General features: G+C 37.4%; 1 protein-coding gene and 2 long non-coding RNA genes across 3 annotated transcripts in view; 2 read left to right on the top strand and 1 right to left on the bottom strand.

Annotated features, from left to right (window-relative positions):
• The window catches only part of LOC124168126 (intraflagellar transport protein 81 homolog), a 328,055-nt gene that overhangs the window by 137,978 nt on the left and 163,242 nt on the right, over nucleotides 1-26,835 (bottom strand). Inside the window, exon 7 of the mRNA XM_046546249.1 lies at nucleotides 19,752-19,925. Within this exon, the coding sequence (XP_046402205.1) occupies nucleotides 19,752-19,925 (174 nt within the window). The remainder of the gene's footprint in view (nucleotides 1-19,751; nucleotides 19,926-26,835) is intronic.
• LOC124168128 lies at nucleotides 6,233-9,257 on the top strand. Its single transcript, XR_006866849.1, has 2 exons — nucleotides 6,233-6,569; nucleotides 6,969-9,257. It is a non-coding gene; the product is annotated as an uncharacterized LOC124168128 (long non-coding RNA).
• LOC124168129 lies at nucleotides 22,541-23,439 on the top strand. The gene is made up of 4 exons (XR_006866850.1): nucleotides 22,541-22,591; nucleotides 22,669-22,928; nucleotides 23,003-23,229; nucleotides 23,304-23,439. It is a non-coding gene; the product is annotated as an uncharacterized LOC124168129 (long non-coding RNA).

The following is a 26,835-nucleotide window of genomic DNA, read 5'->3' as shown; positions in this document are numbered from 1 at the left end:
TTTAAATTGAATGTAATTCGTTTTCTTAACATTTACAGAAAGTTTATTAAGGTTGAACCACTTTTCTAGGAGTAGTAGTGAACTCTCCAGCTTCGTTTGCAGCAACTTAGGATCCCTGTGGCTCATTGCTAGAGATGTATCATCAGCATATAATACTATATCATTGTTTTTAATAAACCTCGGCAAATCATTGATGTATAGTAAGAATAAGAGGGGCCCCAAAATACTGCCCTGTGGTACCCCTACATTTATTATTTCTATGGGTGATAAGTAGTTTGTAACAATGTTGTTGATGCCTGTACCCTCAACCTCTACCATCTGTTGCCTATCCTCTAGATATGATTGCAACCATTTATGAACGATTCCCCTGATCCCATAGTGCTCACATTTAATGAGAAGGATTTTGTGATCTACTGTGTCAAATGCACGAGAAAGGTCATTGAATATACCCACCGAGAATTCATTCCTGTCCCATGAGGTCATGATTTTTTTCAGAAAGCATGCAATAGCATCATTGGTGCTTCTCCCCTTTTGGAATCCAAACTGTTCCATGTTTAATAATTTGGATTGGACGACATAGTTCATAATCCTGTCTCTCATCAATAGCTCAAAAATTTTAGATATATTAGTCAGCAAGGATACTGGCCGGTAATTTCCTATGTTGTCCACATAACCTTTTTTGTGGATCAGTTTTATTTTAGCTATTTTTAAATAGTTTGGAAACTCACCCTTATTAAAGGACTCATTTATTATGAAAGCTAAGGGCTTAATTATAGCTTTAGAGCATTTTTTTAGGATGAAGGAAGGAATATCGTCTATCCCAACTGATGGTTTGTCTTTCAGGCTATTTATGCACTTCAATACCTCATTTTCTGTTACCGGAAAGAGGACCATAGAGGAGCACATGTGTTGACAGTGCCCCGTACTGAATCTGTCACTACTTATTATCGAGCTATGTAATTGTAGAGGTACAGTTGCGAGGTACTTATTGGCAAACACTGCCACTTGCATAGGATCGGCCAAGTTTATCCCTTCCCCATTTTTTATCGTTAAATTTCCACTCCTGTTTACCTTAGAGTTTGTTGCCTTTCTTACTATTTGCCATGATGTTTTGGCCAAATTTTCAGCTTGACTGATAAGTCTGCTGTAGTAAGCTTTCTTGGTTTGAACTATAAGGTCCCTGTATGCTTTTTTGTAACTCTGAAAGTAGTTACTATTGAGGTCGTAGCCCTTCTGCCCTTTTCTTAATTGACATAATTCCCTAAAATTAACGCTAGCAGCCCTTATTTCATCTGTCACCCAGCCCTTGTTACTCTCATGACACTTCATTGGCACTAATTTTCTGGGAAAGAATTCCTCAAAGATGAGCTTTACATTACTAATGAAATACATGTACATGCCCTGTATACACTTCAAGTTGAGTAATTTGTCCCAGGAAGTCTCACATAATTTATCACAGAATGCATTTACTCTATCTTTTGGGTAGAACCTTTTGTACCTCTTGTAGATTACATCCTTTGCCTTGGGGATACATACCATTTGAGCATAATGGTCAGAAATTCCTAGATTTATAACCTTTGAGTGTTCATTTTCTGTCAGTTGCAAATTGGTGATAACCAGATCGATATTTTTTGATGAAGTGGCTGTTTCTCTGGTCGGTGAGTTTATCAGAGAATTTAACCCATAAAGACCCATAACTTCTCTGAGTTTGGTGGAATTGGCATTGTGGGAGGACATTTCAATATTAAAATCACCACAAATTAACACTTTCTTCTTCTTACCATCACTTAAGTGTAATAATTGCTCAAATCTTTCAAAGAATTCGTCACTATTACCACCAGGCGGTCTGTATAGGCACATAATCAGCACATTTCCTATACTTGGGTCGATAGTTATTTCGACTGCTGCAATTTCTAAGCATCTCTCTTTACAGATTACTTTTTTAAAAGCCGTGGCCTTATAACTATATTTACTTTTCACAAAAATGCACACCCCCCCATTTTTGTATTCTGTTCGGCAGAAATAGTCAGCCAGAGAGTACCCATCAAACACAAAAGATTGCATTTCGTCGTTGTTGCACCAGTGTTCACTTACACAAAGCACCGTGATGTCTTGACCACACAAAAGCGCATTCAGAATCGGCACTTTGTTGCGGATGCACTGCGTGTTTTGGTGTAATATGGTGCAGATAGCCGCACCGTTACCTTTTGTATGATGTCCTAGTCATGCCTGACTTACTGCGTCGCACGTAGGTTGCTTAACCGTGCTCTCCTTCGGTAACGTAGCACTCCGACCTTGGGCGACGCCAGCGATGTCTTGTCCGATACTGATGCTTTTATTGGCCCTTTTCAGCAGCGATGGGTTAAACCTGGACACTGATACTTCGCTCGGCCAGGTTTCCTTTTTCTTCAATGCGTCGAGGATCGAGAAATCTGCTCCTACCTTGAAGGACGCGGAATTTACAGACGCGAATACTTGTTCGCAAGTAAACTCCTTTCCTTGGAACTTTTTCGCTAAATGATTCTTTATTTCTTCCGGCTTAGTATGGGGTTTAGCCCTACTCACAAATAACCACACACGCCTCGGAACACCAGAGAAGTCACTTGAGTCCGTGTCGCTCCCCACGACCCAAGGTTTTTGTCGAGCATTTTTACTTGCCACTCTGTTCACTTTTTGCCTTCTTTTTTCTTTTCTTCTGTTGATTACCTCCATGAAGGGGCTCTCGTCGTTACAGGTTTCGCTAGTGTCTTGATTTAGTTCCACTGTCTCGTTGCTAACTAAAGACACCGAGTTAATATCCCTCGGAGCTGAAAGTAAACTATCCTTCGTCACATTTTTGGGGACAGAGTTTGATCGAACAAAGTCCGGCTTGTCACTTTCCTTCTCGTCCGGTTTCTCAATGGAAGGCCCTACTTCGATCGGAGAAACTTCCGAGCGGCTAGCGGCGTCCGCGAATGTTACTCTTTTCACCTCTTCAACGATTTCCTTTCCGCTGGTCAACTTCTTGAGTTCCTTTTTTAGTAACTCGATGTCGGCAGCCATGTTGCTAATGGAGTGTTTCGATAAGCGGCACTTAATACATTTCCAGTACACGTCACGATTCTCAAGTACCTAATGCCTTTATCGATATGTCATTTAGCCCTGTGCACTTCATGTGAAAAATTCGAGTGCAAACGTCGCAAAATACGAGTTTTTCCTTTACTTTCAATGATATTTCGCAGGAGCTACAATGACATGAGTCTTTAACGTCCGCCATATTGCCTATACTCCTGCCTAAGCACTCCTGCACTAAGTCACGCTAAAAGATACACACCGACACAATAAAATCAATGCTGTCACTACTAATCACAAATTAAAATAATTATACGCCTAAATAATTAATTATGTGATACATATCTTCAGGGCGAAAGTGTAGGTCACACACTCAAAAACACATTTGCAACCACGGTAAGTGCTAAAGCGCAATCCTTCCTTGGAATAGCCTTCATCCATTTCTCAAGCTCGGACTCCATCTGAAAAAGTATCGTAATACCCTTTTAAATTTCGATATTTATTAAAATAATGAGACTTAACGCACAAAATTAGGAGCAAAATGACTTCAAATTTTCATGCAACCGCAATGGCGGACGACAATGACTCACGTGTACTTACTTTGTCTTTAAACAACCTCCTGATCTTCACACCCTGAAGTTTATTATTCACATTCGCAGATGAATTTCCGCAAAAGAATCCTGGCTACAAAAAATTACGTAACCCCATTTCTTCCTGAGTAATCTTCGATTTTAGAAGAGACGCTCACTTATCTCCCATAAGAGGTAATGGTAAAATGGCGGTGAGGGTGACTACACGCAATGGCCAGCGCTGCCATCGGCGGGATTAGGAACCATATTAACTTGCGACACGAATTTTGGACAAATGACGATCGGAGCGCACGAAGACAAACGGGGCTGAGTGCTGCAATGCCTTCCTGACAGCATACCCACAAAAATAATTGAGTCCCGAATATTCCTCAGCAGTGATTAATATTGGTTTGCTCATAATTTCCAGGAGGTCGAACTGATTGAGTCTGAGCTCATCATCTTCCAACGCTTCAACTTACAAATAAATAACTTACCTTCGACTACCGATAAGATGATAGGTAAAAAAATGAATCTTCTAACGTCATCTCCTGCAAAAATAGGGTTTAGAGGAAGAAAATTAACTTCAAACGAGTCACGTCGAGTATCTTCACCACGAGTCCACTGTTGTAGAATGATAAACAAATAATAAACAGGCCTCCTCCGCGTTGTTACCAAATATCATCCCTCCGGCCTGTTTAAAGACGGCCGTGGCTCACCCCAGTCACTCATAGCAAAACAAAAACATGTAAGTAAGTACGTAAGTAAACATGTAAGTATGTATGTAAGTACATACCATCATATTTTCCATTAGATAGTCTTCAAGACATGCACTATATTAGCCACACGTTGTTGCTAGGCATAATTCTCCACAAACCTTTGCTAAAACTATGCTGACGGACACATAAGAATGCTTAATATTTTGCTTCGTAGAAACCCAAATTGGTTCAGCCTAACTTGGTTACAGTATGCCTCATGAGTATGGATGTACGAGTACTCGAAAATCCGAGTCGAGTTGAGTAGTAGGTACTCCACTCGAGCGTTCCGAGTAGCATTGCGAATGTCGAGTCAAGTCAAGTAGTTTCGGTTACAGAGCTGTCGAGGTCAGTAAGTTATAAGAAATCTGCCGACAGGAAATGCCATCATGGAACTCGTGTGATAATACATAGTATCGTTTTTTAAATTGATAAGTCATTCGAATGCCTTGGTCTGGGAGTTCCAGCTTGCTGTATACATAGCAATCAACTACTATAATATAGTCGACCATGTGGGCACCGAAAACCTTTTCATCTGCCAATCCGGCAGTGCATTCCCAGTAATCCGAGTGGACCACTGCATTGCTCCCCCAACGAAAATTTTGTATACAATTTCTATACAGGATGTATACAATGTACACATTTTGTATACAATTGTATACAGTTGTATAGAATGTATAAAATGTGTAAATTGTATACAATGTATACAATTTTATACAGAATGTGTACAATGTGCACATTTTGTATGAATTTGTATAAAGCTGTATAAAATGTGTACATTGTATAAATTTTATACATTTTATGAAAATTTATACATAGTTGTGTAGGCTGTATAAAATTTGTACATTTTATACATTTTTATACAATGTAAAGGTATGTGTGCATCAATGTGTATATATCAGAGTTTGGGAGTTAAAGCACCACAACTACGCTCAGATTCTATTCTTTACATCGTAACACATTGTTACTTTTTAAAACGGTGTTAAAATTGTTGCTAATTATTTTTTAACTTAAGAAATTGTTATAAAAATTTAGAGATCCACTAAACCATTCTTTTGTTGTTGGTTAACCTAATTAAATTAAAGAAATTGTAAGATTTTGAAAATGTTTGTAAAATTGTTGCTAACTTTGTTTAAACATTAGTAATCGTTATAAACATAATAGAATAAGATTTTATCATTCATTCCACGTTTTTCAACCGTATAAAATGTGGGAATTCTTCATTACATAATAATAGTTTTTGTAAAAGTTGCTAAATTTGTTTAAATTTTAGTAATTGTTATAATCAACAAAGAGTAAGGGTATATTGTTCAGCCAACTCTTCTCAACCGTACTACATGCGGAAATTGTTAAGTTTTTAAAAGTTGCTAACTTTGTTTAAACTTTATATTTTTAAAATAAACAATGTAGAGAGTAATAAGCTAACCATTAACTTTCTTTATAACAATGAAACTGGAAGCTTGGTATAAATTAAAGTGTTATTAAGTGGCAATGCTTACTTTGAAATAATTTTAGCTTTAGGAAATTAAAATATCAGCGAGGAAATATGTGAGTATTTAATAATTATTGCATCCAGATTTGCACAATACCAATGCAGATAAACCATATCCATTGATGAAAACTAACTGAATACAAATAGCAACTCTGAATGCAAAAATTATTCGAATTGGCATTCGGAGTTTTTCCTGCAAGTTTTGGTTTTCGCTCATTATTAATATGGGTTTCCTGTCGAATACAAGCACCTATAGTTTGGAATTGGTGATTATAGCATTCACAAATTTCCTCCACAGTGACATTTATTAACTTTTTCGTTGAAACCATTATATTACGTACTTATCTAAAAATACGGATTAAAAATCGTATTTCGAAACTTGCGCCGCTTGCGCCTTAACGACCGGCGGCCATCTTATATAACATGTGACTTACAGCGCCCACAGCCTACGCCACAGCCATCGCAACTAAAGCACGAAAGTTTGGTATTCATTTGTAGGTACTGTATTTTTGACTTTGTGAATTTTGCTGTGCTGTAAATTATTATTTTACAAGCAAATTTACGTTGACGTACGCCATGGAAGAGGAAAATGATCCCTTTTTCGCTGTGGAGACTGGCAAGAAGTGGCTCTTAGGAGTACGAAGGGATTTGAGGAAGATGCCTTTGCCAGCATTGACCCATCCACTATTTACTGACCATTTAAATGTAAGTAAACGGAAAATTTTTCTCCATTCGATAGTAAACCACCGAACTTGTGTGTATTGAGCCTTTCAGGACTAATTTATTTCTCAGTGTAATTAATATTTTGCATGATCTTTGCGTGATAAAAATACGATCCATTCAGACCGATTAAGTTTAAATATCAGTTCTCGCCGTAAAATACATTTTTAACCTGTTCTTTATGGCATTAAAGTATTATTCTCCTTCTCAATGAACTCGTATATGAAGTGTTTTTCTTACAAATGAATAACTATTGAGAATATGTCGAAGAATTATAGTAATTAATGAGCAGTTCAGGACATAGCCATCAATTAACTCTCTCCGATCATTATCATTTAGGTATTGATTTGTGTCTTTAGTAAAATATTCGCTAATGCCTTACAGTTAGAAGAGGATGCAGAAAAATACATCTTCTGGAAAATGACGTGAGGCCCTTCGAGGATAAAAACAACAGTGTGAATGCCGGGATCAGAACATTCCATGAGCATGAAGAGCCCAAGGAGGTGCAAATGTACCATGTAATCCCCGGAAATGGTAACGAGGAGGTTGATGAAGATAATTCGTATCTATTGATCCACATTCTTCCTGAAGGCATGTTTACACTGTACAGTAACTCGTAGGAGTCATTGTCTAAATGTATGAATGCATCAATTTACACGAAAATGCACCATGTTATAGGCACCCAACTTGTGTGAATGCATGAGCAGAAATATAATCTCTTCTAATTTGGTTCTTGCATTCGTACACGTTCTCTTCTGGTCCATTCACGCAAACAGACATTCACTTGTACAGGTTAATGTGCTTTGTGAACAGGCCTTAATACAAGTGAGGTTCCCACTTCTGTAGAAAAGGAGGTACAAACTTGAATGAAGTATGGGAGCAAACATGAGCAAAAGAGTGGCTTTTCTTGAATAATTGCAACTTCTCCAATCAAAGTGGAAAATAAGTCTTTTGCTTCGCTCTCCCCTGGTAATAATATTGAATGTGACGTTTGTGACGGTACCTCAAGTGAAAACTTGCATGTATCATTTTGAGAGAGTGCCTGCAGTTATTCCTCAGACTATTCAGAGCATTAGGAAAGAGAAATGTCTGAAATCATTTTCAAACGCGTAATATTGTGCATTGATAGAAATTCTACTCTGTGTTGGAGTATTCCATGTTTACGTTACGTTATTATTTTCTCATTATCTGATCATATTATTATATCTACTCGACATGTAATGATATGCATTAAATTAAATGATTCCCTGCCGGTTCTGGCCCACTAATTTTGACAGTCATTATGCCCCTATTAGTCTTATTTTAAGGTCTGTGTTGCCTCTCATGTAAAAAAGCTTGAGAGATTGAATGTTAAGGGGAATAAACTGCCAGTAATTGTGTTATACTTCTATTGGATATTTATTCATTGTTTTTTGTGATATCTCCAATGAAAATTGTAGAAATAATGTTTATATGTACAAAAATTTGGCTTTACACATTGTGTGTAGGTTGTACTCTTTTTATGCAATATATGAAACAGTGCAAATTGCGTACAATCTACACAAGTTGTTTGATGCCAAATTTTTTGTGCAATGTACACATTATTTATGCAATTTATACTCAATTGTGTGCGGGAAATCCTGTGTACATTGTGTACAGATCATATGCAAAATTTTCATTGGGGCTATCACATCCACATGATAGTTAAAATTTAAATTGGCTGTAAAGATAACTCCCTAGTCTAGAATTTTGGTGGTTCTCTCAAGGTATCCATTGTTTATGTTGCAATTAAATGTAATCGGACTTTAAAGTGATGATATGTGACTGGTACACATTTCTTTAAATTAATTCTCATAGAAGTAGGTACTTGAACACCGGCAAAATAGATTATTTCAACTGCTCTGTAAACATAAACAGTCATCTAATTATTTAATCCTGCAATATAATTTTTAATCATCAGCATTTGATAGACCCGCATTTGGTTTTTTCTTCTGCTTAACATCATTAATAAATAAATGTAATAACAATCCAAGTGGGACACTTCAGGAACACAAGATGTCACATTCATTACACTAGAGAGGAAGGATTTAATCTTGACCACCTGGGTTCTACCATTAAGACAGTTAATGATAATTTTAAAAGATTACCATCAATGCCATAACATGTCAACTTACAAAGCAAGTGGTAAGTGATGACAGTATCAAATGTTTTCTGAGAATGAGTATATATTACATCACCTTGATGCCCTTCACTGAAGGGTTTTAGAATGTAGTATTGCATGACCACGAGATTCGTAGTTGAAGAACTTTCTTCATGAAAACCATGGTGCTCTGGTATAGCTATATCTTTGTAGGAGAGGATATTAGGCTTAAGTGCAAGACTCTCTCTCAAGATCTTAACAACAAATGACTGGATTAAAATAGGTCTGTAATTAGTGGTGTGAGTCTTATCACCTGATTTATGGGTTGGGACTATATAAATACTTCTTAGGTTGGATGGTTAGACTGAGTGAGGGAGGATATGCTAAAATCTCTTGACAATATTTAAGCACAAAAGGTGGAATACCACCTGGGCCTGGTCTCTTTGTTATGCATGATGAATTCAGTTTCTAAAGTACTCATGTGATTGTGTGGTGTTGTTGTAAATAAGTGTGTAATATATAGTTAAATATAATTGTTTTATCATTACAGCAAACTGTATCTGGTTTTCATTTCCTTTGTAGACCCTGTAAGACCTGAATCTCACTGATTTTTTCTTTATTAAATTTATTCACTACAAGAGTTCATAAACCCACCGGAGGGTGTTCCCATAGCATTCAATAACTATGCAAAACACATTAGCATGTTACATTACGCACAGGAACACTCTCGATAGCCTAGACAGGGTGTTCTCAAATGTAAGTAAATGCTGCGAAACGATGAAGATGGTAACTCACAGGGCATTCATGAACGCTTGGAAACATTGACAAACAGTCGTAAACATAGCTAAACGCTATGTAGAGTGTTTGTGAACACTCCAAGGCGTACACATTTCCGCTCGAGGACACACTGGGATAGTGTTCTTTGAGTGTTCTTCGCTGTTCATGATCACCTCCATGGTGCGTTCTTAAACAATCTGAAAAAGGTCACATTTTCGCCAGGGTAATCATTCATCAATGGTTACTAAGCAGACACCCATGAAACTTTTGAATGAAGAATCCTTCCACCTTGATAAGGTTGTCTATCATGTGAAGGAATCATTTTGGTGTATATTCTTGTAACAATATGCAAAAATGGTATTAATATCTGGAAGGGGACGTCCTATGGATATTGGATTTTGGGACTTATGGATATCCGACAGATGTCCGAGGGAAATCGCGGGATTTTCATCGGATATCCTTGGCCCATCCGCAACGTCCGCATTGGATATTCGTCGGACATTGTTGGATGCCCATGTGTTGTTAGGGCTGTATACAAATTTGGCTTTACACAATCGTATAAAAATGTATACAATTATATACAGGATGTCCTGTATAAAACTGTATACAATTGTATACAAAATGTGTAAATTTTATACAAATTTGGCTTTACACAATTGTATAAAAATGTATACAATTGTATACAAGATGTCCTGTATAAAACTGTATACAATTGTATACAAAATGTGTAAATTTTATACAAATTTGGCTTTACACAATTGTATAAAAATGTATACAATTGTATACAGGATTTCCTGTATAAAACTGTATACCATTGTATACAAAATGTGTACATTGTATACAAATTTGGCTTTACACAATTGTATAAAAATGTATACAATTGTATAAAATGTATACAATTGTGTAAAATGTATACAATTGTGTAAAATGTATACAATTGTATACATTTTATACAATTGTACACATTTTTATACAATTGTGTAAAGCCAAATTTGTATACAATTAATACATTTTGTATACAATTGTATACAGTTTTATACAGGAAATCCTGTATAAAATTGTATACAATTGTATACAAAATTTTCATTGGGGTCGTACCTCCTTAGGAAATATTTTTACACCCTACCCTATTTTCTTTACTCAAACCTGAGATAAAACACAAAAATTGTTAAGATTTCCATGAAATAATATGTAGGTATATTTTAGGTTTTAGCAGACATTGCCGGTTTTTTCCGGTGTTTGATTTCATAAATGGTGCCAACTTTTAGCCTTTTTGATTTCTAGATACGTGCGATATTAATTTTTGTTTATTTCTTTGCTGTGATTGTTTTCCCTCTGAAACTTACAAAAACAGAGTTGCTAATGTTGATTAAACAAAGTGAGAAATTAAGAAATATTTTTCATCAACAAATCTTACGTTATGTAATATATGTATTTTGATTGCTTTTCCCACTTAAATTCAAAGAAGATTCAAAGATCCATAAAAATCGTTGACATTATTAAAAAAAAAATCCCAAGGTTCTCAAATCTTGCAATTTTTGCTAGAAAGTAGCAGGCTGTATTACTGTAAAATGAAGACATGAAAATCTGCAGCCTGAACATATAGAGTAACTGGTGTTTCTGTATGAGAATTTGAAAGGATCAAATATTACATGATTCATTCACGAATTTAATCTTTATTGCAATTGTACAAATGCCTTTACTCAGGGCTCTTCCAAGCAGTTTGGATATGTATACACATTAACTAAAGTTTCAACATATTACTAGAGATTAATTCATTTCGAAAGGGTGGTTTCCTATTATTTTTTTTATTGCCTACATCAAAAGATTATTACTCATGGAGTACGTATTTCACGCTTTTAGATTTTTTAATGATGATATCTATTTTTTGCGATTAAATGAAAAGTGAAAATTTTCAAGCACGTGAAAACACGAAGGGTAAATATGAATGCCGGGAAAAACTCCGAGTGACGTCGTTCCGGTTCCCGCTGCCGCAACTGAGGTGACCTAGGGGCGAGGCTCTGAGTGTTCATACGACGCAGGATGCTAACAGGTAGCAGAGTACCATGCTAGCTGGTAGCACTTGGCTTAAATAAGGATTATTAATACCTTATACAACGAAGAAATTTTTCCGACCTTAGCCAGTTTTAACAGGTGATTATTAGGACATGTTTCCCTGAGCTCTGTGCCTCATGCATGCATTGGTAATCTCAGACGATGTAAAATCTACTCGTATAGAAACTAGGTCCCTGTTACGTCACGCGGAGTGGCATCGCATGGGTGCCAATCTGGCCTTTTTCAAATGAGGATAAAATTGACCACTGCCATTCGTGTAAGCCGGTATTTTTAAAACCAAATAATTTGTATATTATGAGTACACTAATGGTGGCTAACTAATCGCAACCAATGCGTTTCGTTTTCTTTGATGAAGGGAACTACCCTATTGTGCTCATGGTACTGTTTTAGACACTTCAATTTTCATTCATCTCCCAATCTGACACAATTATCATCAACATTCCTCATTTTCGTTTCCTTTTAACATCATACATTCAGAATAGAAAAAAATTTACAAGGGGATTGCATAAATAAGAATATGTTGGGACATGTGTTGCTGTATTGCCTGGACCAGAAATTACCATACTCGACTCCACTTGATACCTGTGAATAGTTTTCAACTCGAATCGAGATCAAAAAGTACTAATCGCACATCCCTACTCATAAGTTTTTGAAAAATATTGTTTTCTTAAGGAATATACAACACAACAATAATAGCAGGATTTAGTGGAATACTTTGAATTTATGTATGTACAGTGGAACTTGGTTAGTACGTTCCTCGTTAGTACGTTTTCCTTCTTAGTACGGCGATTTCTCTCGGTTCCGGTACAATCCGAACAAAATACAGGTAAAAGCATCTGGTTAGTACGTTCGAAAAAATTGTGCTTTCCTGGTTAGTACGCTCAATAGACCTCTGGACAAAATTTTAATTTGCCTTCAAATATGTTCTAAAAAATCAACAAGGATAAATATATACGTAAAACGTTTATTATATGTAATAATTTTCCATGGAATGTTTTTTAATCGCAAGAAAAGGAAGCTTTTCTCATCAGCAGACACTCCCACCTCAATACGTATTTCCATTGGCTGACGGAAATATGACGTCAGCTCATGCAACCATGCGGCGGTACCATGAAATCCATGGGGGTTCGGCGGATTTGCAAGGAGATCTTCAGCACGGATCGGCACTTCGTTAGCGTTTCACTTTGAGAAGTGTACATAATATCGCCGTGACGTGCTTTTCCGAAGAGTGAAAAAGTTACTAGGGATATTATTTTGCTTCTGTGGGCATCATGGATCCTTTTCGATAAGGGAGACGCGAGAAACTTGCCTAAAATTTCAACTGCCTCAATGTTTACATTCATAAGTAGAAATAGTAACTAAATAAATTCTGAGACCCGGGGAGTGAAGATGGCTAGGTGAGTAGATCGCCACGATTGGAATTAGGGTATTAGTTGATGTTAACGTTTCTAAATCCTTTTTTACATAGAGTCGGACGAGAAGAATACGGCGATGATGCTATAGGTTACGTGCAAGTTAAGCGTGATAAAAATGAATGCATCGTCCGTGCTCGTATTCGTAGGTTCGATCGAAGGCCTATGTTTTTGAAGCCCGTCTTTTGGAGGAGATCGGCGAAAGCGTTGACTCTTTCGTTTCGTGAAAGTTGTGACTCTTTCGTGTAAGGATTTCATTGCCAGCTTGGGTACCTAAGACTTTTACTCTAAGTGGTATTGTATCTTTTTTATTTGGCATTTTAAGGTAAACAAATTTTCCCGTTATTTATTCGTATAGAACAACCTGATGAAATTTTTAAGTGGTGGAATCTCCGATTTAATAGACCTAACAATTAGTATTTCCTGAAGTGTGGAAAATATAATATGGAACTTCTTCGAAGTAGCCCACTTGCTCAAAATTTCACTTTTAAGTAACTTAATGGGATAAAAAAATTCCCCTTTTTCTGTTGCTGTTCCTTACATTCTTTACCTACAGCAAAAATATAGGAGATAAAACTACCCGCTTATTATTATTACATTTGTTACCTATCAAAGAGCTGTAGGGTTCTACGGTGCTTATTCATTTGGTTTTGTAAGCATATATTCGAGTTACTCCAACATTGTTAACTCCAGTCTTTCCCTAGTTTCCAGGGAGAATTACTTAAGTTAATGATATTAGAGTTTTCGTAGTAAGTATAACCAATAAATCAAGAAACTGAAATTCGTCGGCACTTTTTCATCCGAAAAGTTCGTCGTTCACCGTCTAGGGGGACCGTGTGAAAATTCTTATTTGAGGCATTTCCACTTGTATTACTGCACATAGGCACAATGCAGTATTTATAGCTGCGCTTCGACAAATCGACGAAATACGTACGACAACAAAAACGGCGTAATATCCACAATATCACTAATTCTTTACCTCCTCTACAGTAATGCGCACCGACGCGAACAACACTATTGCATGAGCTGACGTCATTAAAGATGGCAGTGGTGCGAATTACGTTCTTCTTGCATGGCAAGTGACAGCTATTTTAAATGCTCGAAATGAAAAAATGCAAGATTATACGGCCAAAGTGTTACACCACTTAGCTTAATATTTACACGTACTTTTCAGAAAGGTCTTTACCTTGATAGGTGTCCAGAGGTCTATTGCTTGACGCAACCCGCAATTCGTTATCTAGTATCTTCTTAAGGGTCGTTTACGGTTTACCTCCGAATTCATGATTTAATTTATTATTATTAGCCATTAACATTCTTGCATTCATTCCACATCTCTTTCTTCGACCGTGATTTATCTAAATGCATATCTCAATTCTTATGACGTGATGAATAATAAAATGCGGCCATTTATCAGGAATGTCTGACTATGGATAACTGCAGCCAATGAGAAGCCCCAATTTTCCCCACCCCAAGCTCCTCACCTTCTGTTGCCTCTGGGCCTCTGGAGTGCCTACAGTGCACAAATTTCGCGAGTGGGAAATTGCTGCTATTGCACGAGTTATCATGATGAAGAAATGAGTCTTATCCAATTCCCACTTTATCTAAAGCAGTACTGCAGGCACTCCATAAACTCGACATCAAGGCTATGGAAACATTGCATTGCTTCTCCTTCCAAGGAACAGTAGAAATAAATTAGATAACATTCTACAATTAGTGTTATACTGCCTCCTTTTAAATGGTCTAGATTAGGCCTAGCGTATTTGACTACTGCTGCGGGAGCAGACGATGCTCTGGATCTCCACGCGAAGCTTAGCTTAAAAATACGTTATCTCGGCACGTAAGCAGACGACATTATGCAAATTTCATTAGTAAATTTCAACTGTATAATATAAAATCTTCTTGTAATTACGTCGTAATATAATAATCTTGTGTGTTATTAATCGATATATCGATCGATATAATAATCGATATGGTTTTATTTCAGAAGCGAATGTGTACGGCTGCCGCCGTAATTTAAGGTTAATACAATTTTGTCCCATTTTTATGATGTTTAAAAACAACCAGTGGACATAATCAGGGTTGTTGTTATATTCTCCGAGTATGCTGTGAGAAAGAAGAAATGACTTAGCTTTACTTGTCCTCTTTCTATAAATATATTTAAGATAAATCACGGGAGATAGACGCCGTTTTCATGTAATTGTCTTCAGGAAACCTATGAAACATTGTGATTTCTATTCACATGGTATTGTTTTTCAATGTAGCGCTCATTTTTGTGATTTTAAAGGTGAAAAGATTTCAGGAAGACAATCCTACGAGAACTACCGATAGAAATGGTAATTATGACGACTTTTCCACAGATTGCAATTACCCCGTCTGCTATTATTTACTTTCCTCGTTAGCACGTTTTCCTGGTTAGTACGTTCATTTTTTGTGGTCCCTTCAGAAACGTACTAAACAAGTTCCACTGTATTTCTAAATCTAGTTTTCAAGTATCTAACAAAGATTTATTTTCTAATGTATGCTGTTAACACTGCAGGCAATGATAATGGCTTTCAGCATGGTGATGGGCACAGTTTTACATCCTTTTTATGAAGTTGTTTTCCTGACTGTTTGTTAGTCTACACAGGCAAAACCTGGCAACTCAAATTTAACCTACATAACGATTAGCCATTAACTTGAGATTTTCAGCACAGGTCAAAACCAGATGAAAATGCATTCTTACCCTAGGTGTAGGCCCTAGCTCTTCAGAGACAGTATGAGCCACAATTTTTGTTAGTTAAACATTTGAAGTGATCCCTCATCTGCAGCATCAGTTTTAAGGATTCAATTCTCTGTCACTCTACAAGGTGGTATGGTGGAACGGGTAGTGACCCTATTGGAAAAAATCAGCCGATTCCATTGAAAATTCCAATTGAAATCAATTGAAAATGCCAATTTTCAATGGAATTTCCTTGTTTTCAATGGAATGTCCAAAAATTCAATCGGATTTTCAAATTTACAACTGAAAATACGAATATTCCATTGAATATTAGGAAATTCAATGGAATTCGAAGAAAAGATACAATTGAATTGTCAAGTATTCCATTGGATTCTCAAATTTTCAATGGAATTCCCAAATATCCTATTGAAATCTCAAATACTCAATTGAAATCTCAAATACTCAATTGAAATCAAAAATACCGTTATCCCGTTATTCATATGTTTACGTGCACATGGTAGTTGTGGTCAGTTGTGGTTAATTTTTTGCTTGTGGAGAAAAGACTATTTAGTATCGTTGTTATTCAACCTGTGCTTGATCCCCACAGCGTAGTTTTAGGTCATTCGTGTGTTTCTTCCGTGATATAGTGGAAGTCGTGATGTGATTGCTGTGCTGTAGTGTGTTCATTTAGTAATGTATCGTTTGCCTTCAGTTTTTTTGACTGGTTATACTAACGTTTGTGTTTAAAATGTAAGCATATTTATTAGTGATGGGTCGATTCCAAAATTTTATCGATTCCGATCCCGATTCCGATTCTGACATTTTGATTCCGATTCTACCGATACCGATTCCATCGATTCTGATGCCATAGGCTCCAAGAAAAATATCACTTAATTCCAGGCAACAAGAAAACCACTTAAAAAATATTACTCTGTGAAAGAGTCAGTTGACAAAAGCATCTTTCAAATAATCACTATGTAATTAAAATATAATAGCTTAATTTCAAAACAGAACATACCTGAGTACAGAAATTTTCATAGCTGTAATAAAGATTACATACTACGTATATGAATCACGTAATATTTGGCCCTTTCAAATTCTCAAGCAGAAAAACCAATTATTCTACATGCTCAGCCAGCAGGTTTTGACGTCTCCATGTTACAGTATTACTGCCTGCCTGAAAATTGCCTTTTGCTACACATGTGTGTTATTGGGCAAGTACTTTCCCACCAAAATTGCAAGATTTCGGAGACTTTGGAATTTTAAATAAAAATTATATCAACGATTTTTTTGAACTTGAATCTTCATGGAATTCAAGTGGTCGAAGCGAACAACTATATAGAACTAAACTTTAGTTTTGTAGAGCCAAAAAAAATGCTATACTTCTCACGTCATTTAATCAACCTTAAAATCTCTTGCTTTTTTTAAGTTCAAGAAAGAAACTAAACGCTACAAATGAATATCATATCGGACGGTCGCAGTAATAAAAAAGGCTAAAAGAGCCTTGTGGTGTGAAAACTCCCCCTACCGCGCGACTCACCTCGGCGAAGGTGGAAAGGGAAAAAGGGTATCGGTTGTTGCCTTTCACGGAAATAGTTCTTTTTTCTCTATCTTAAGCATGCTGACTTAATCTCTTCACTTTACTTCAATTCCCGAGGCATATTACTTATGCGTGGGATGGTTCCAAAAAAACCCAATCCTTAGTATTTTCACTCGAGTAATGCGCTAAATGGTCAAGTCGATCTATATATAATCCTTTTTACCATCCTCAGTTTAGTGTTTTAAGTCTATAAAGACGATTATCTATGCTTTAAATGACGATTTTCAAGACTAATGTTTTAAAAAACTTGAAAAATCGGCCTCAGTTACCGAGCCTTAAAGTTCCGCAACGTGTAGCTCAGCCTTGACGCGCGATTGAAAAATCGCTCTTATTTCCGTCGTCGCAAACTTTTTTTTCAAGATTTCTTATTAGTAGTCTTTAGAAATCTCTACTTTATATTGTGGTTCAAATTTTCCGAGTTATATTTTTCGTAAACGAAAGATAATGTCTACTTTATGTCAAATTTCACGTGAAAAACGGGTCGGCCATTTTGCGTTGTAAAACCCGACAGATGAGAGCCAAAATCTTCGAAAGTCATTGAAAGTATAGGCAAAGCACCAGATCAAAGGAATATTGCGTTTTATATTCCATAAAACTCACACCAACGCAAAACCACTTGGATAAATTCAAAGATTTTTTGAGGAAAAACGATATCTCGCGTGGCATTGAAAAATTGGTCATGCTTGGGCCTCTGTATCTCACTAAAGGTTCGTATTTATGTGAAATGGCATATAAATCAATATTTGGTAATGATTTATGAGTATTTACGCTGAGTTTCAAGTCTCTATCCCCAAAAAGGTCATTTTGGACTTTATTCCAGCTTTTTCCGATTTCAGACCAGTGTGCGCCGGGTAGGAAGACGATCGGCCGCTGCGGCTGGCGTAAAGGTATTCGGCGCCCACGTCGACAACTATATAGTGTATTCGGCAAGCTGAAACTACCAGGCCAAGGCATTAGAATGACTCATCGGCTTTAAAAACTGCATTATTACATGAGTTTCATGATAGCGCTTCCTGTCGGCAGATTGCTGGACCTACTAGCCTCGAAAGCACTGTTAACTTAACTACTCGACTCGACATTCGTAATGCGACTCGAAACGCTCGAGTCGAGTACCAACTACTCGATCGACTTGAATTTTTGAGTACTCGCACATCCCAAGAAGATATGTGTTTTGTTATTACGATTACGTGGCGCGAAAATTCAAATGACTGTTGGAAACGCGGTCGTTTATTTTGTTGTTTGAAGTAATACTGGAATCGGAATCGATTTTTCGCCTTGGCAAGTACTCGTTTTCGATTCCGGTTCTTGGCCGAGAATCGAGGAATCGAAGAATCGAGGAATCGAACCGACCCATCACTAATATTTATATAACTTAATTATGCGTACGTGCGTTACGTCGCCGACAAACAACTACTAGCATTGTCGGAAAGTGTGTATCACGCAGGTTTGTTTGTGTGAACTGAAATTCCCGTGTTCTTGTATAAACATGAGTGACATCTTTCTGTTGTGAAAAACAAGTTATGTTGGCTTAATGTCAAACCAGAAGTACCAGAAGGTATATTTATCAGTATTTTAAAGAAGCCTTTCTTAGATAAAGACGTGCGAGATATTTGTTGGTGAAGTTGTTATCGCTAATCGCGGAAAAACGTCTTCTTTTCGACAACTATTCAACGTTGTTTGAACTGGTAAAAGATGTGGCTCTCATGGTATAGTTGTTGTTCTGATAATCATGGCAAAACTATACAGCTTTTCAATAACTATTCATGATTGTGAGAAGTGATGTAAGATGTGGAAAAGCCCAATTAAAGTTTTCATGACACTGCTTCTAAAAATATTTCAACTTTAATTTTTGTTCACATGTTTTATTTATTCAGAATTCGGGATTCGTGAAATTTAGATGTTAAGTATACTCTACCTAATAATAAGTTTACCATATTGGATGCATTAATGTATTTGTAATTTTTTCAATTGAACTGTTCCATTGAAAAGTGACAAATTTCAATGGAATTTTTTTTCAATTGTAAAAATTTTCATTTGAACGGTTCCATTGAAAATTTTTCAATTGAACTGTTCCATTGAAATTTGCCACTTTTCAATGGAACATTTCAATTGAATTTTTTCCCATTGAATTTTTCCAATAGGCTCGAGCCGGACTGCACATCAGAGGATTTCAGGTTTGAACCCTGGCACCGTCACAACTCTTTCCTTGTATTTTAAAATTCCTTTTTTTTTTAAATTGGCTTTTTGTGTCTTCTGGCATTTTAAGCTTTGCTATTTCACACTATTTTGTGAAGAAGTTTCTGGTAGCCTAGTAGGCCTCACTTCCTGATTTCCAGTTTTGATTTTCATTTTCCTGACAAATACCTGACTGGAATGAGCCTGGTAGCAGTGGGACACGTCCAATAAACAAAGGCACTGGAGAGTATGTGTGACACACATGAATACAAGCAGCCTTCCCCAATCTCTTCCACTGGCGTCCACATACCTCAATCTCTCGGAGCAGTGTCCTTGCCTCCATGAGTCGCTCCTCCGCCTCCACCTTGGAAGTGGCAGCAAGGGCACACTGTTGGCGCAAGGGTGCTAGCAGCTCCTCCCCTTCTTCGCTGCGCAATGCTGGAGGCCTTGCCATGGCTGCGATTTCACGGGTCAGGTCTGCCAACTGCAAGAGACAAAGTGAGAACCCCAAAGCTAGCACCACTGCAAGCCTGAGGTGACAATATTCCAAAGGTTTCCTGGCAGTGAGTCAGAGAAATCAATTGGATACCTTCAATGAAATGTTTAGCCACATATCTCAGTGCTTTTTCTGACACTGACTCAAGTTCATGTTCGAAAATGTGCAATCGACAAATGCCTATTTGTAAAAGTGTTGCAGCTCCCAGAATGTGTGCCCGCACCCCAACTGTCAAACACATCACTTCATGTGTGATTCCTCAACAAAGGAGTATTATTTTTCGCTAACTATGATATCTCTAAGATAACAAAAACAGTGAAATGAGGTGCTTTTCCACTCTATGCTTATCATCTTAAAACTGATCAACAAGCCACCCAATGCTGCCTGCTCTACAGTCAGGTCTGGTTCATTGGGCATAGTCACTGCTGCAGGACTACAACCAAATGGCATTGAGAACAGGTCTATAGAGCAGGGCAGTGCCACCCGTGTTTTTGGAGGGCAGTCTTTTGCATGCTGTTGAGTTATACGTAGCACCTTACCATGCAATATATTGCAACCCACATCTGTCCAATGATTTTAGTTTTTCCTACTTTACGGCCATGAATGCATGATGCTTGAACCAATTTTTGCAAACAGCTACATCTCACGTTGAGCTGTAGAATGAGCTATTTTCACTTCAGAAAAACTTATTTTTTATGTTGATAATAATAAAAAACATCAAAGCCAATCATTAATTTCTTATGACAAACTAGTCCACTTCTACACCAAAAATATCCATGTAAATGTATTGTCATCTCCCAGCTATAGACAATGGTTTATGTCTATCATTTGTACTGTACTTAAGGTACAAAGGAAAAGATACCCTAGGGCGGGCTCGCGGGGATACACTCCAGTAGTGGGGATTTGGCGATCCTGGCGCATGACGTCACAACGTCCCCTTTCACTCCCAGTGAATTCCAGACAAGTGCCGAGCCCATAGCTTCTCCCACTCGAGTTGGATATGTTCCCATTGGCAGTTAGCAAGATCTCCTCATCCGTGGAGGTAACGTGAATCGTATTTCCCCGTCTCCGCATCGGAAATAATCGAAATCACACCTCTAACTACTTTGTTATCGAAATTTTTTAAAAATAAATGCTTTTATGAGAAAACGGGGACAATCCAAGGGCACTTCCGCGTAGCAACCGCGGGGAAAGGCGTCTCTCTGTACAAGTCCCCATTAGACGCACGTACCGAGGTCGCCTCCGCCCTACACATGACCATATGCAATTCAAAACTTGGTTTTCAAACATAGCTACCGTCGACATAAGAAGTAAATAGAAATTGGGAGGACCACCTCAGAGAGTGAATTGGTGGGTGCCAACCCGAGTCCATATTCTTTTGGCTATATTTTTTAGAAGTCCATGGAAATGTAAGGTCATTAAAACCGATAAAATTGATCTGAGAGCTTCAAAACACCTTACAAGGGAAATTCTGTCAACTAGCATTAATCCCTGATATTTTTCTCGAAAATACCCTTTTCAGGGTACTTAAGGGTATTCAGGGTAAGGGAAATTTAATTTTGTCCTGACACCCCCTATGTACCCCTTAAGGGGTCGATCAGGGCGGGGGGTACTCACTACTACGTAGTGAGCGAATTCCCCAAGTTTCAGACCGATTGGACCAACGGTTTTGGCCCTATGACCAAAAAACCCGAAAATTTCGGGAATTTTGCTCAATAACTCCTTTATTTGAAGAGATAAAAATATAGTTTAAATTGGAAAGTTGTTCAGTAAGTAACTGGTCATCCATTACGTATATTGTTTAGCACCTTACACTTTGGGTGTGACCCCTACACTCTGGGGGTAGGGTATGAGGATAAAACTTAAACCTCAATATCTTTCTTATTTGAAGAGATAAATAAAAACTGTAAACGGTAAAAGTGATTTAGTTTAACTGTCCTTCGAATACACTATGCTGGTAATCACTTATTTATTCGAAGAGTCAATGGTTTTCATTACAAAAGTAAGCACAATCTTCTACCATAATCAACGTATTTTAATGCGCATCATCCTAATGAGATTTTTTTATTTTGATATTTCGTGCAGATAATTTTCGATCACAATTTTTGTTACGTATCTTCAGCTTAATTTAGCTAATTCCACATGCAATATAAGTGTTATGCGTCATCAAAATGGTATGTGAGAGTAGTTTCCATTGAGGCAAAGCTGTTTGCTGCTCCGAATTCGATCATTATAATGTAAAATTTTAGAACTCAGGTCTACAAGCTCCTAGCATGACTTATGATCCCACAAATCCATACAAATATATTTTAGACGTCAATTTACGAGAAGAAATCTCTTTCACATTCATTTATAGCGATTAATTTACCCACTGGAGGCGCTCCAAGCCCAAGGTGGTAAAGGAGAGGTGGTCTCAGTTCCCTCGCCGAAGTTCTGTGACGTCACGGCAGACACCAGCCATTTTCGACGGATGAACCGCATGGTAATTCAGTTTATTCAGCGACAAATATTGAGCTCCCTGACTAATATTTCCGATCTACTAATCTTTTTGCGTGCTAAAAGCATCATTAAGAATGCGTTGTACGGTGGCTACTTGTAGGTAGTAATAGCTCTAACAAAGCTAAGAAGAGCGGACTTCAAATATCCTTCCATAGGTATGTAAATCGTTGCGATGTTGTGTTTATATTATTTGAGGCATTATTCCTATTATTAATCTATTTATCTTGAATAGTTTTCCGAAGGATCCTAGAATAAGGAAGGAGTGGATTATTAAATGCAAGAGGGACGGTTCGTGGAATCCCGATTCTTGCCATGTGTGCTCGGAACACTTCTCCTCGGAAGATTTTAAACGTGATTTGCAAGCTGAGCTTCTGGGATATCGGCCGATTCGGAGATTGCATCCGTTTGCAATTCCGAGCTTGGACTCTTCTGGGAACTGCAATATAACATTTGAGGTTACTTCTTCATAATTGAGAATATTACTTTATATAAGTAAGTATTGTTTCGATAATTATAAATTCACTTCCCTTCTTAGTATCCTCATCAACAATTGCTTTCCTTTCCAGGATTGGTGATAACTAGATCCTGCTATACATTATACTATGTTGAATGAAGTGGATGAGGAATCTTTACTTCACGTTCTGTGCTGGTGTACATTGAAATTCTAAGGTTGTCATCATCATGGTGACAAGGTTCAGTAATTTGAGGCTTTTGATTGACTTGGACTCTTCTGGGAACTGCAATATGACATTTGAGGTTACTTCTTCATAATTGAGAATATTACTTTAAATAAGTAAGTATTGTTTCGATAATTATAAATTCACTTCCCTTCTTAGTATCCTCATTAACAGTTGCTTTCCTTTCCAGGATTGGTGATAACTAGATCCTGCTATGCATTACACTATGTTGAATTAAGTGGATGATGAATCTTTACATCACGTTCTGTGCTGGTGTACATTGAAATTCTTAGGTTGTCATCATCATGGTGACAAGGTTCAGTGATTTGAGGACTGAGTGAGTGACTTTGACTTTGGGGAAAATACAATGGTCATTGTTAAGCAATGTAATATTGTTTATGAATGTAATTAGAAATGCGTATATCTTGGTAAATGTTGATATCTTTGTTGTCAAGGAATAATTGTTGTTGAGTAAACGGTAGTATTATATAATGTACATATGAATTATTATTTTATGCAATTTTAATATCGGCTTAATAATTGTTTCTTATGTTAAAGCTGGATGCTCTTCTATGCCCGATGCACTTTGTCTTCTTCATGGATTTCTTGGATAAATGCTTTTCAGGTCTTAAGCTGAAGAAGGGAAGAGTCCAGGAGAAAGACTGTTGGCAGAAAGATCACTATCTTCGCTTTAGATTAGATTTGCAGAATGTGTTCTGCAAATTGATATTGCCCAACATTAGTTTTCCTGTAGCACAGACCGTGAATTATGAAATAGAAACTCTAGTGATATCATGTTTGATACAAATCCAATGAATGATTTGATGAGACTGAAAATTTGGGTTACTCTGGTGCTATTCATTGAAATTGTTGAATAGTTCATTTTTTAGTTCCTCTAGTATAGCTCACCAATTTATACACATTTTTAATTACAGGTTCGGCAATTCCAGTAACAAAGGAAGATTTGTGGTGGCTTTCATGACGTATTCATGATTTTTTTACTAATTTGAAACTATATAAATGTTCCATCAATTATACTTTATTTTTAATTTGCATACCTTGCATTGGTTGTATAAATAATAGTTTCAATAGCATTCTGAAAATGTAAAATTTGCTGGGTGTACATTATATAAGTTTGAAAAATGTGTATTGTTTTCCTTATTAACTCCTCCATCTGTGATTTTATTTGATGCAGCTTTTATCCATGCTGCAAATCTCTTGAAAAGCACTTATACTGCATGCCTGCTTGTGGTTTGCGTACATATCCATGTCTTATTTTTGGGAATGATATAGTAATGGTTAACCCTTCAAATTGACCACATATTAAAATTCCTCGAATTATGTTTATTGTACTATCTTAATGGAAATTTCCCTGAAAATTGTGTGTGGAAACCCTTCGATCTTGTTCCTAGGGTAATACTTTATCAAGTTCAAATTATTCCATATTAAGCATTGCTACTTCAGAGTCGTGAGGGTGATATCAGTACTTCTACAAAAGATTTACTCTGTTTACTATTCAAATATGTACGGAAAAACGTCCTGTAAAAACATCAAAACCTAACTGAAGCACGCTTATAGTTTTCCCTTCTTTACCTTTTGTTAAGAAGAAACTACTATTGGTGATTCAAATGACTCCTAAAAGAAATAATCACCGATTGTACAAATGCATATGATTAATATACACATATTTTACTCTTTACCATGTACATTGCGTTAAAGTTCTACATGGTATCTGTTGTAGAAAATGTAAAAGTTTTCAATTGCGGATTTGACTTGTTTTACGTTTTTCATTGCTCTTTTGTTTTTTTTTGGCTGACTGGGTTTTTTAATCGTGATTATTCCCTGTATGAGTCTAGTCTTGCTCTGCGCTGCGAAGAAGCAACAAATAAATTCATGTTGAGATAAGTCGATCTTTCATTACGGAACCTCAACATGGTAGCAGAGCGTGGTTCCTTGCGTTCCTTGGCTGCTTAAATAGTCTTCGTTGCTTTCAATCGTGTTTTTTCGCGAGTTAAATAACGTTTTCGCGCCACGTTCTCGTTTGGACATTTGCTTGGTTGCACTTGTGAACGAACTGTTTGCTGTTTAGTGTAAAGCATGGAGCTCCATGGAATCGAGAAGTTACGCGGTAGTGAGAACTGGACAATTTGGAAATTCTCGGTGAAAAATGTACTACGAGGTATTGAAAATGCATACGAGGTCTGCACTGGAGAGGTCTCAAAACCAGAGGTTGTGGGAAGCAATTCATCCTCTAATGAGCGCACTTCCTATGATGCAGCGTATAGAGTTTGGGACAAGGCGGATCGAGCGACATGCCAAGTCTTGGTAAGGTCTATTGAATCTAAAGTGGCTGCTCTTCTCGTCGCGTGTGACTCGGCGAGAGACATGTGGTGCAAATTGCATGCTGTATTCGAACAACAGACTGAAAAAGCTGCTCACACTGTTCAAGCGGAATTTTTTTGCTTCAATATGAGCCTCGCCGACGATATGGTAACTCATATCGCGAAGTTTGAAGGGTTAGTCTTACGAATGCAGCAGTTAAACGTGAAGCCGGATGAGTCATCGTTGATGGTTAAGTTACTGGACACATTGCCCGACGAGTATGAGAGTCTGAAACAGGCATGGTGGGCGAGACCTGAAGATCATCAGACCTTCGCAAATTTGGTGGCAGTGCTGACTTCTGATGAAATACGTCGTTTGAAACGAGCTGAAAGAAAGGAAGAGGCAGTAGCACTGATGACTGTAAAATCTAAAATTCAGGGAAATAACAATTTTTCCACTTATGCCGCAGGTTCAAGTAGAAAGAAAGGGGAATCTTCACGAGAGAAAGTAAAAGATAAAAGGAAAATCAAGTGCTATGGTTGTGGTGGACAAGGGCACATGAAAAAGGATTGTCCTAGTTGGAAACAGAAGAGGATACAAAATAAATATAGTGCGCCAGACCGTAATGATGAGGCTGATCAGGCTTTCATTAGTGAACTTTTGAATGCAGAGACTGTTGGTGATATGTGGGTTGTAGACACCGGTGCCACCGATCATATATCTATCAAGAAAGAATGTTTCTCTTCTTTTGAACAGTTTTCAACGCCATTGAAAATACATATTGGCGACAAATCCACAATGGATGCACTAGGTAAAGGGACAATCAAGTTTGAATCCTGTGTTAACGGTAAATTGCTACCGTGTCGCATGGAGAATGTACTATATGTACCGACTGCCCGGAGAAATTTGTTCTCTGTTGTTTCCGCCCTTGATAAAGGCTTGTCTTTTAAGTCGTCGAAAACTAAGTGTGAATTTCTTAAAGACGGTGTAGTGAAAGCTTGTGGCGTCCGGTATGGACAATTATTCAGACTCCACATCCGTGTGCTGAAGTTAGATGTAACGGGTGCCAAAGAGATGAATGTAGCATCGAAAGACACACTACAAATTTGGCATGAGCGTCTTGGTCATCAAAATAAAAGACATGTCCTGAAGTTTCTCAAACAACGGGGAATCGAAGCTACTGAAGGTGAAAGTTTTTGTGCCGCTTGCGTTCAAGGTAAGCAGCACAGGAGTAGCTTTCATTCAAGAAGTCAGCGAGCCAAAGAACCTGAGGAGTTGATACACGCTGACATCTGTGGGCCGATGGAGTGTGAGTCTCTGGGTGGAGCACGTTACTTTCTATGCTTTACATGCGATTACTCGAGGTTTCGCATGGTCTACTTTCTGAAGGAGAAGTCAGA

Source organism: Ischnura elegans, chromosome 11 (assembly GCF_921293095.1).
Source record: "Ischnura elegans chromosome 11, ioIscEleg1.1, whole genome shotgun sequence".
NCBI lineage: Eukaryota > Metazoa > Arthropoda > Insecta > Odonata > Coenagrionidae > Ischnura > Ischnura elegans.
This window is presented reverse-complemented; position numbering and strand designations above follow the sequence as displayed.